The 11,065-nt window shown below is 46.2% G+C and overlaps 1 protein-coding gene across 1 annotated transcript; it reads right to left on the bottom strand.

Moving 5' to 3' along the window:
• Positions 1–289: 289 nt before the first annotated feature.
• On the bottom strand, positions 290–10,901 carry CHRNB3 (cholinergic receptor nicotinic beta 3 subunit). Its single transcript, XM_048931140.1, has 6 exons — positions 10,768–10,901; positions 8,582–8,733; positions 7,808–7,852; positions 4,221–4,330; positions 3,142–4,024; positions 290–1,856 (listed from the first exon to the last, which is right to left on the bottom strand). The coding sequence occupies exons 1-6, from the start codon at positions 10,814–10,816 to the stop codon at positions 1,722–1,724; spliced, it is 1,374 nt and encodes a 457-aa protein (XP_048787097.1). The 5' UTR covers positions 10,817–10,901; the 3' UTR covers positions 290–1,721.
• Between the last annotated feature and the right edge of the window lie 164 nt (positions 10,902–11,065).

The raw sequence follows: 11,065 nt of genomic DNA, 5'->3' as shown, positions 1-11,065 counted from the left end.
CTGAATATGCTAAACTAAATAGATCTGCTCTGGGATCCTGCAATATAATAGCCAAATCTGAAAGCTTCCTCCTCAAACTCATGCACACAGGTTAAAAGTTATGAGTACTTTCCAAAAACAAGCAAAATCATGCATTGAATAGATTTGAAACCAGAGTTTTTTTAATGAGGGCTAGAAATTGGACTGGCAAAGCAAAAAGTTAAGCACACCTTCAGACTAATGTAAGAGCGTTCTCACTTCTGAGAATCATTTACTAAACACAATTTTATTGATTATGTTTGCCCAAGTGAACTTCAGTGATGAAACAAGATGGGATGATCTGAACTTACAGAGCCTGGCGTGCACATGTCATACAACACATCAATACCTTTGGATATTTTAAACACCTTCTGACCTCCACCCTTAGAAAGTTTCAAGGTTAACTAAAGCTTTAGCAACAGGTTTACAGTTATGTTGTCAGAAATTGGATTTCCAACCACTTGTTAGCCTCAAAAATGCCTACAAATTCTGAGAGAAGTTTTCAAAAGGATGTAATGATGGCAAAGCATTGTCCCAGGGAATGTAGAGGAGACCTTCACCTGTGCATTTTCTCTTCTAATAATGCAGAAGGATTCCATTTAAATGCGTCAAAGCAACGAAATTCTGAACTGACTGAGAAACATGGACAAGCCAACACCAAAGATGTACCCTTCTGGCAGCCAACACACCCCACAGCTCTTAGGAGAAAAACACTTCTGCACCAGTGACAAGCTTCATTTGCCACAGATGATCTTGCATCTCCTCCAACTGAATTACTTTGGAAGATCTTTGTTGCCACTTGGAGCAGCATGGTTGTGGGCCTTCAGCAGATGTCCTCCAGGTGATCTTCCAGACCTGTGAACATGCAGGTGCGGGAATCATAGTTTCCAAACGTGGAGGAGCATGGGAAAAGCCCTCACTTGTTCAGCCTTTAATTATCTTCCACAGCATGAGGCAAAAATGAATACTATACAGAATTATAATAATGCAACTTCCTGATGGCCAAGAGGAGAGACAAAATGTGCATGCTGTAGAGGTTGGTAGTGGGTGGGCTAAGTTCTAAGTTCTGCCGTGCTTGAGCTGGTCCTGAAGGTATGGCCACAGAGTAGAGGTTTTGGGTATCCCATCTAAAAGTTGTTCACGCTTTTTTTCTAATGTACATGCTATATAACTGCCAGTTCTGATACATGTAAAAGCTATCTGTAAAGACTTTGTGGTTTTCACTTGGTAATGTAGATAAACTGAATACTGACTTGCTACTGTGCACTGAGAACTGAGCACAATGTTGCTACTATACTCTAATTTCTTTAATTAAGTAGTATTTTAACTGACACGTCTGCTCATTACACATAATGGTTGTGCCAGAACTACTATCCCCAAGTATAACTAATAATCCCGGCAATATAATATAAATAACAATATAATAATATTCTATTATAACCGAACTACTAGTAAAATACTTATAACTCATTTATGCATCCCCAATTCAATTTTGGATTCTGCTGTTCACCGAGCCCTTCTCCAGTCTCCACCAAGGTTGTAACAGTCACAGCCACATGCAGGAAGTAGTAACCAATGCCTGTTGCTAACATCACCTTCTCTTGCTCTTGCACTGCTTCCCATCCTGAAGAACAGAAACCAGTCTCAAAGGCACCACTATCCCACATCATTGGGCTTGCTGTATGTCAGTGTGGGAGCGTTTTCTACAAGGTGCTATTCAGCCACATCTGTAACGCAGGGGTGAAGATGAGAACTGAACCCACCACTGACACCACCAGGAATAACCACAGGAAGATCCGATCCAGGACTTGAGCTACAAATTTCCAGTCTTGGACAACCTGTGAAGGAGAGAGGAAAAGCAAATAGAAACAGCAAGGAGGCCAGTACATTGTTGGTATTACTAAACATATTTCAACTCCAAAAAACCTGCTTTTAAAAATCAGACTGCAGTGTGCCGTAGCCTGAAACCAATATGGGTCAGCTTTTCAGCAGCCATACGTGCCAGTCTCTCAAGACACCAGAGCATTTTCATGGTATAAGCACGTGATAATTAGACTTCTTTCAGGCTGTGCAAAAGATTTTAGCTAAGTGCATAGGTAAAAACTTACAGCTGACTGAAGCCTGCAGATGTCTTTATAACGATTTAGGTTTTCTTTTAGCATTTCCCTTGGAGGGCTAGGAGTTGGCTGTAGCAAAGCACTCTGACGCAGATGTTTCTTGCGGTACAAGTGGTCCCACCAGCTTGTGTTTGCCTAAGTGCTCTGCTGGCTCATGCTGCATGCATTTAGGAGGGAGGCTCTGCACTGTGTGTACTGGCACAACCCTGAATAAATGGAAGCACTGTTTATAAAACAGATTCAAGGGACTTTTTTTTTTTTTTAATAATTCAAGCCTCAAAGAGAAGACTTCAGTCACGGACACTACATGCTCACATACTGCACATTTGGTTTACTGTTCCTCACCCTGTGATGTCATCAGTAAAATTTAAACAAAGCCTTGGCCTTTGCTGGGAGGGTGCTAAGAGAACTTCTTCTATCCTACCTTTATGTGAGGTGCACTGTTTATGGACGCATTACTTAACTAACTTCTAAAATTTGCAATGTTAATAGCCAGGTGAATTGCTGGGAGGAGAAAGATGGAGGAGAAGAGTGTCTAAAATGAACTTCTGTTAGTGCAAGCCATGAAGGCCTCAGCTCAAAACAGGGCACATACACTACATAGAATAGATGGGAGGCCAAGACTGAGCCCTAGTGATTGCCATAAAACTTGCCCAGAACAGTTGTGAAAGACACAATTTCAGAGCATATGGTAACTCAGGTTTTCCAGATTTGCTTCTGTCCCCATCTTAACCAAGACCAGGTTATTCAAATACTCCTAAGACAGGAATTCCTCCAGGACAACCAGCTTTGCCCCCCTTCCATCTGGGAAGAACAGAGAGTCCCACAACACAACACTGTTCTTGAAGTAACATGCTTTCACACACCCAGCAGGGAAAGCTCCCAAAACACGTGCAAGAGGAATGCAAGAGGAAGAAGCAGTCAGAAGGGCATGCAGAAAAGGAAAAACTTGGAAGTTACTGCTGTCTAGGAGGCTGTGATGCCTCTTTGCCCTCCCTTCACCTACCTGCCTGATGAAGTGCTCCTTTTTGACATGCCTGGAAATGTACCGAATGGAATCAGCTGCCTTTTCCAAAAAGGCAATCACGATCTTCTCTCCATCTTTTGCTTGCTTGTGTTTCTGCTTTCCTGGGAGTTTTGATTTCAAGGTGGTTTCCTTTTCCTCAGTGTCTGAGAAAGAATAACGGTCTACATGTCCCTTCATGCAGAGCAGCCGAGGCAGCTTCTGGAGGAAGAGTCTTTTAACCCAGGGAGCCATGGGATGGTAGGTTGCTGAGGAGCGGTGGTGGACGTTGATAACAAAGACAGTCACAATGATAGAAAGGGTCACAAAAATCATGATGAACAGTAGATACTCACCAATCAGAGGGATGACTTTGGAAGAAGAAGGGATTATTTCCTCAATCACTAAAAGGAAAACAGTGAGGGAGACTAGAACTGAAGTGGACAATGAGAGCTTTTCTCCTTCATCTGAGGGCAGGTAAAACACTAGGACAGTTAGAAAAGACAATCCTAGGCAGGGAATTATTAAGAAAAGAGTGTAGAACAGTGGAAGGCGTCTCAACACAAAGGAGTAAGTGACAAATGGGTAAGAGTACAGCCCATCCTTCCTGTTGCCTTTCATACCTTTGGCATTTAAGATCTCCCACTCCCCATTATCAAAGAAGTCTTTCCTGTCTACATTTTCATCCACTAGAATCAAGTCCACCATACTGCCATCGTATGTCCATGATCCAAATTTCATGGAACAGTTCTGCCTGTCGAAGGGGAAGAAGGTTACGTCCATCGTGCAGGAGCTTTTGTAGCTGGCTGGTGGTGTCCAGGTCACCACTCCATTGTATTTCACTATGGCTTTGGTCATCAGGGACCCTTCAAAACGTCCATCAGCACTGTGAGTCAGACAGAAAGAAACAGTACCAAGATCAGAGTGCCCCAGAGCTACGCCATCACAGTCCCATGCAAGGAAAGCCAACATTCATACTGCCTACACAAGCAGCTCTCTAAGAATGCATGCAAGCTCTATGATAGCTGGCATGTCTCATCCATGCTACAGCCTAAGCCTGGAGTAAGAAACATGCTACTCACTTTTCAAACAGAACAATGTCAGGAAGCCACAAGGACTCAGAAGGGACACGGATAGCAGTGATCCCACCATATTCCTCTGGACTCCAGGAGAGCTTGTGGTCCATCCATTCCTGCAAAGAATCAGCAGTTCTCTGCCTGCTCAGCGCCCAGCAGCCTCATTACTTCTCCTCCCCCCGCCATCTGCCTTGTTGTTCTGTATTGTACAGCACTGAGGGAAGAGCTTGGCATATGATGAAGCAGCTGCAGAATGGATGTCGTGCAGGCATGGCTGGAAGACATTAATCCCCATAAGCACTGCCCCTTCAGCCAGAGGTGAGCCTCGTAAAAAAGCCTATCCAGGCAGCCTCGAAGCAGGCGCTTGTGGAGAGTACTGTCTGTTTTCCTATAGATATTTCCAGGGAAATATCTATAGTGCTGGATTGGAGACAAAGATGACTTGAGCTATTTTGCGATTCAGTAATGGTAATGTCAGTGTGCAAGATCTTTTATAGAAGTGCCTACATTATGACATCTATCTCTATGTGCTTAATTACACTGTCCCTGCAATACAAATCGTTGTTTCATGAGAAAGATTGGCATACCATTACAGGAAAATTAATATGATCATGTTGCAAAGAATTTGGTTACAATTCTGAAGATATATTTTTACGTTAAAAAAAAAATGCAAAAAGCAAGAAGAGTCCTGGCCATTTTCATCACATTGAACCGTTGTGTCTTGTTACCTGGAGAGAGCCTAGCAAAGTGGCACCAACAACCCAGAAATTGAGGTGCAGTGAAGAAGCATCTCTCTGTTCTCTTTCATGGTACGGTTTTTCAGCTGCTCACAAGAATGGCAGCAAGTGGAAACAAGATCTGCAGATTGTGGCTAATATCATGAAGCAAATAATGAAGCACTTTCCATCAATCTCCAACACTAGGACCTCCCCAGGGATCAGCTTTCCTACGTCAATTTCCTTCATAAGCTAAGGACAAACCTAGAAGCAATTTTCTTTGCTTCTTCTATCATATAGCCTGCTCCTACTGCTTCAGTTCCACCTGCCTTTCATAACCATACTACTTGTTATTTCAGACCTTTACAGCAACCCAGAGTCTCAGCAGAGACCCAGGTGAGATGAGAGTGCCTTCCTCCTCCAGGTGCAAAGGAAAGATAGGGCCCAAGGTCATGCACGGATGCAAGGTTGGTAGAGCTCTCCTAAGCCTGGCAGAAGGCCTGGATTCTCTGTCTATCTGCAGCAATCCTCCCTCCCCCATGCCCTGCATTGATTTCTCTCCAAGCTAAAGTGCTCTTTCATGTCTGCAAGGCAAATAGTTGCGTGTCTCCTTACTAGAGCAGAAAATAAACTGCATGAAGAATTTGAAGATGAACAGTTTAAAATGGGAATCTCCCCATGGGCTATGCTGACTTGAACTGTAGCAGCAGATGTAAAGGGCCTTTTCCTGTCCGCTTCCTGCCTTCCCAGATTCCCCACTATTCTCCCGTTCCACCAGCTCTGACAAACTCCTGCCTCTGGGCTCAGGTTGTTAAGCCAGTGAAGCCAGGTCAAGAAACTTTGGGCCCCGGCTTAGCAATTAATTCTACAACTTGCCCAGCAACAGATAAATCTCAGCAACCACTGGAACTCTTTTGCACCTTCTACATTTGCCAGGAAGCCCACTTCAGTTTCCAGCATCTTTAGAACTTGGATTTGAGAGGAAAAAGAAAGAAAAATAAAAGAAGAAAATCCTTTCATCTGAGCTTTGTTCATCTAAGAAAAGCCAAGTTCATGCATAGGAATGATATCTCTGACTCCCCCTTCACCTCCAAGGTGACTATCAGCCTTCCCTGACCTCCTCAGCTCCTGCAGAGTAAGGAACTCTGAGTTCTTGGAAAGATTTTGGTGTTCTTCATTTTTCTCTAAACAAAACAAAAAGATATTTTAATGCTGCTTAGTTTTAGGCATCTTTTCTCAGCTGTTGTTCTTGCAATTTCTAACAGTATTCTAAGTATTGAATTGCATGCGAAACCAGCTCACACTAAGACTATGCGAATTCTAGATTCCTAGACTGTGATTCCTAGAATGGAACACCAGAGCCAGACCATGGGTATGTAGTGCTCAGCCCATCCTCCTGAGGATATCAGCATATGTGAAAACCTATGACCATGTCTCACTTATTTTCTGCTCTGCACATTCATGCACTTTGCAATTCCTTGATAGCCCATCTGAGAGTCCTCAGAATGCTCAGAAGAGGTTCTAGAAAGAATAGCACCCAGCAGGAGCCCAGTTCAGAAACCTGTGTGAACACCTCAGTGTTCAGTTATCCTGGGGAGCTGCCCTGGCTAAAATCTGAGCTTGGTTTCCAAACACCTGCAAAGGAGCGGCATGTCTGCAGTGCAACTTCCTGGTCAGGTCTTTCTTTTATCCATGCTTTAAGGCAGAGGGATCAGAAAAAATGGTTTCCTTCTTCTTCTCCTCATACCTGTGAGGCAAGGAGAAGATGGTGGCATTGCTCTAGCCCTGCAGCATGCTCAGAGGAACCTGCAGCAGAACCTGGTTTCCTACAGTGTGAATGGTGACACAGGCTCGAAATCAGGTCAATGTTGTGAAGAAAAAGGTGTCACATGCCTGACCAGACTGTCTGACCAGAACTGCCCCAAATGCATTAATACATCTATGGAGATGTCACACAGCCAGAGGGATGAAGGCTGTCCCAGGGCACTGGAGTTTTTTTGTCCTGGATAGAGGAACTGGCCAGGGGAGAGGCCATCTTATTGCATAGTACCCATTCAGTATCCAGGATCTCACACCATCCCAGAGCTCAATCACTGCAGGGCTGTAGACATCAAACTGAGGAAACAAACTGAGCTGCACTTCTCCTCCACCAGCATCAGCAGTCTGGGAACTACTCCTTACAGAATCATTCCGTGCAAGCCTTGGGTTTTGTGTCCTCTCCCTAAGATCATCTGACACATCTATAGATGCTCACACGGCTGAGAGACTTAAAATAATTGTCACAAGGTCAATAAACCAGTGCAATGTAATCTAAACCAAATACAATGTTCCTCAGGAGTGAAGGAGATCTAGCAGTTCAGCTTGAGCTTTTCCTTCTCTTGTGTAAATTACTTCCAGAAGCAGGACAGACAGTTATGACTAATTTGCAGAAATCCCACAGATTTTAATCTGGGGGGTTTAACATGCTGACCCTTTTTTTTCTCTTTACTTGTGCTGAAGAAGAAGACTGTCTTAGCTGGGGCAAGGGACAGAGTGCTCAGATGACCTCTAAGTCTGAGATAGGATAGTCCGTCAGCTCACAGGCAGCATCCCAGAACAACTGTCACAGTTCCAGGAGATGTTGCTTCCCTAGAATATAGATGGGTTGGGATAGCTGGGATGCAGTCCAGAAAGAGGGTACCTTGCATCCTGAAAGCTCAATATCTGCCTCTACTCCTCTTTGGGCACTGGCTGAATGGAGAGAACTTCAGGCAGGGCTACGTGGCACTGAGTTTGTCATGGATGGTGATGGGCAGAGTGGCAGGCTGCAGCGGCCCCTCATCCAAAGCACTCAGCAGCCTTGCAGTGGATGGGAAGGTCTGAGGCCATCTGATTTACCTGTTTCAGCCACACGTTGGTCGTCATCAGCTGGTTCTTCTCATCCTAGGGCAACACAAGGTAGAGAGGCCTGCAATACTAGGACAGCCAGAGGAGACAACCCCCACATATGATCCAGTAGGACCTATCTTAGCCCCCATAGAATCAGGTGCTGAGGCACAAGATGACAGGTCTAGGACAGAAAGCAGGGCGGCTCACATCCCCAGGCTGCCCAACCTGAGGTGAGTCTAGGCAGGGAGAAGACAAAGCTTGTAAAGAAAGCACAAAAGGAGAACTTGTCCTCTGCAGCAAGAGGAGCACTGCTGCCATCTGGCACGCTCTGGCCCTCCCACCCTGTGCAAACCCCACCATGCACTGCACAGACGGAGGGGAAAGGGACAGTGAGCTCACGCGTAGGTTGTCTGGTTCACCCCAGGCCCCCGCTGTGTGCCTGAGTCACCTGCTGGTTTTGGCCTGGATAGACCTTGCCTGGGGCTAGCAATACCCAGCCCTGTACCTTGCTATCCTGCAAGGCCCAGGGACAGCCTCTGATGTGACAAGGCTTTAACGACAGGAGCTGCAGGCAGGAGGGGGCCTTCAGCTTTATTGGGAGATGAAGGAGCCCCAGGGCAGCTGGAGGGTCCTACCCTGGCTCCACACCAGGTGGTGCTTTGTTGGCTTGACCAGTGGATGTTGTGTCAGGAGCCAAGGCCTGCAGCACAACCGGCATCACAGCAAGGCACAGGGCTCTCCATCAGAGAAGCAATGCTTTATTGAGCCTGACACAGCACTTACCACATCCACAAGCTGTGATATCTTTAACCCAAAGAGGACTTTGATGGTGTCATTGGAGTTTTCCACAGGACGGACCCATTTCTGATAGCCTTGAAATAAGTGTCTCAAGAGTGCATCCTCATTCTCCACAACTGAACCAAGGGCAGCCACATCTGGAAGAGAGAAGGACGTGCAGGAGGTATGGGATGTCACAGCCCAAGGAGATCATCCTGGCTAATGACACTCCAGCTTCTCCAAATACCTGCGGGTTACTGTGGAGAGATGAAGTCATGGGGAGATGGTGGTTGCTGTGGGGTTATTCCTGGCTGATAGACAGAAAGAACAGCAATAAACTATGGACATTTCAGGTCCATGGATTTTCACTTGCTCTCTTTCTGAAGCCAGGCTCTTATCAGTGGTACCACTGACAGGACATAAAGCAATGGGGACAAACATGAACACAGCATGATCCTTCTGTGCTATGCAGGTGATGGAGCACTGCCACAGAGGTGGCATCCACTCTTCACAGAGGTGATGGAGTCTCCTTAGAGCATTCCAAAAGTCATCTGGATATGGGCCTGGGCACGCTGCTATGGACATTCCTGCTGAATAAGGATTGGGCCAGATGGACCCAGAGGTCCCTGCCAATCCCACTCATGCTGTGATTCTGTTTATATGACCTTTTTGGAATAGAAACTTCCCACCCAAACATATTAATGTGGATTGCATGATTTTCTTGCTGCAGGGCCTGTAAACCAAATGAGAGTGACCCATACACAGCTCTGAGAAATAAACCCTTTTCTTGAGTTTAGCAAAGAGATAGCAAACCACAGGGAGAAAAAATAATAATAATAATAATTAAGGAGTTCTCTCTGACAGTGAGAGAGGAAAGGCTACAGCACCAGGGGAGCAAAAACCGAAAGGTGTTCAGCTGGCAGCAGGAGGCAATGCATTCAGTGCTGGGTCTGCACCTGCAAGGCCTGGGACTCCCCCAGCACTGCCCTGCACATAAAGGGGAGGGCAGCTCAGAACTGATACCTCCCACCTCTCCTCAACAGCAATCCCACTGACACTCTGCCTCTTCCTTGGCACGCATGCTGCACCGAAAGGTGAGCATGATCTCACCTTGGTTCAGAGTTCCCAGAGGGGAAAAGGAATCTTGTACTGTCCTTGTGCCAGGACAGCTGCACTGTCAGCCACAGTTCTGCCCTGCTGCCACCTCACTTTCACCACACATGCCTTGCCAGCCCCATTGTATACAGGGAGTCTGTACCCCCTTTGCCAGCCCAAGAGCACAGTGGCTTCAGCCCCTTCCAAGCAGCTGAGGAGGGGCAGCCCTGCAGCATCAAGCCCAGCATCCCCACTGGAGTGACAGCTGGAGGCAAACACTCCTGGGAGGCATTGTGGAGAAGAGCAGAAAGAACAAGACTGGAGCTCTTATAAGGCAGACTAAATACATGCAGGGGAACAGTTTAAGAGTACAAGTTTTTAATGAGAAGGAAAATGTACCTGGGGAAAAAATAGCTGAGGAGCTCTTTTGATCACCTGTGATGATTAAGTTAGATAAAGCTTCAGAGAAAACACTGAACAAAGCAATGCTGCCTTTGGAAAAACTGAGACATGGGCAGTAGCCTAGATTTCCTGAGTTTATCACACAGAATAGAGAGAGGGCAAAACTTCTGGAGCTCCGTATTAGGTTGTCACAAAGACAAGTAACTGAGAATCATCTGCCCCCATGCTTCTGCTCCTATGCCAGAAGCCCCCTGCCTTGCTGCAGTTCATACTGGTGGCAGCTTGTCAGAGGAACAGGAACAGGGAGGGCTGGTCAGGGGCTCTGCCACACCGACACGCACCCCCTGAGAAAGGCTGGCAGGGCACCTCATCAGCTCATCTGGGGCATCTCACTGTGCTCCCCATGATGGAGGTCTGCCCGGAACAGCAGTGAGGGCAAAGCCTTGGCTCCTTGCTTAACTCCTAACTGTGACCCCCACCCCCATGCACCATAAATCTTAAAGCTCTATTGCTACTGAGGTTGCAGTGCAAAGTCAGCAGCTGATACAGCGCTGCCTTGCTGGTCTGGCAGTGCTAGATGAGGACAAAAAGAAGCCGTATCTGCCTCTTCCCAGCAAAGAGCAGCTAACTCTGTGTCAGAAAAAAAATCTGGAACATCTGTAGTTCAGTTTGGAAGAAGCAGAAATTGCTCTTACCTGAATGGCTCCAACACAGCACACAGAGCAATAGACACAGCATGGGCATGGCTGTAGCTTTTCCTTTAAATATAGTCCTTTCTTTTCATAGGCAAGTTGATCTCATCCTAGAAGGGGGCTAAAACAATCTGGTTAAAACCTAAGGCAGACAGCCGAGCCTGAAAGGCAAGCAGGCACTTTTTGAGCCTCATCTTGCATCATTATGACGCTCCGTGAAGCACACTTCATTGATTTTCCATCAGCTGTCACATCCCGTAAGCCTAAAGCAGGGCTCTGGGTCCTAAGCTCTGGCTGATGT

Source organism: Lagopus muta, chromosome Z (genome assembly GCF_023343835.1).
Source record: "Lagopus muta isolate bLagMut1 chromosome Z, bLagMut1 primary, whole genome shotgun sequence".
Taxonomy (NCBI): Eukaryota; Metazoa; Chordata; class Aves; order Galliformes; family Phasianidae; genus Lagopus; species Lagopus muta.
This window is presented reverse-complemented; position numbering and strand designations above follow the sequence as displayed.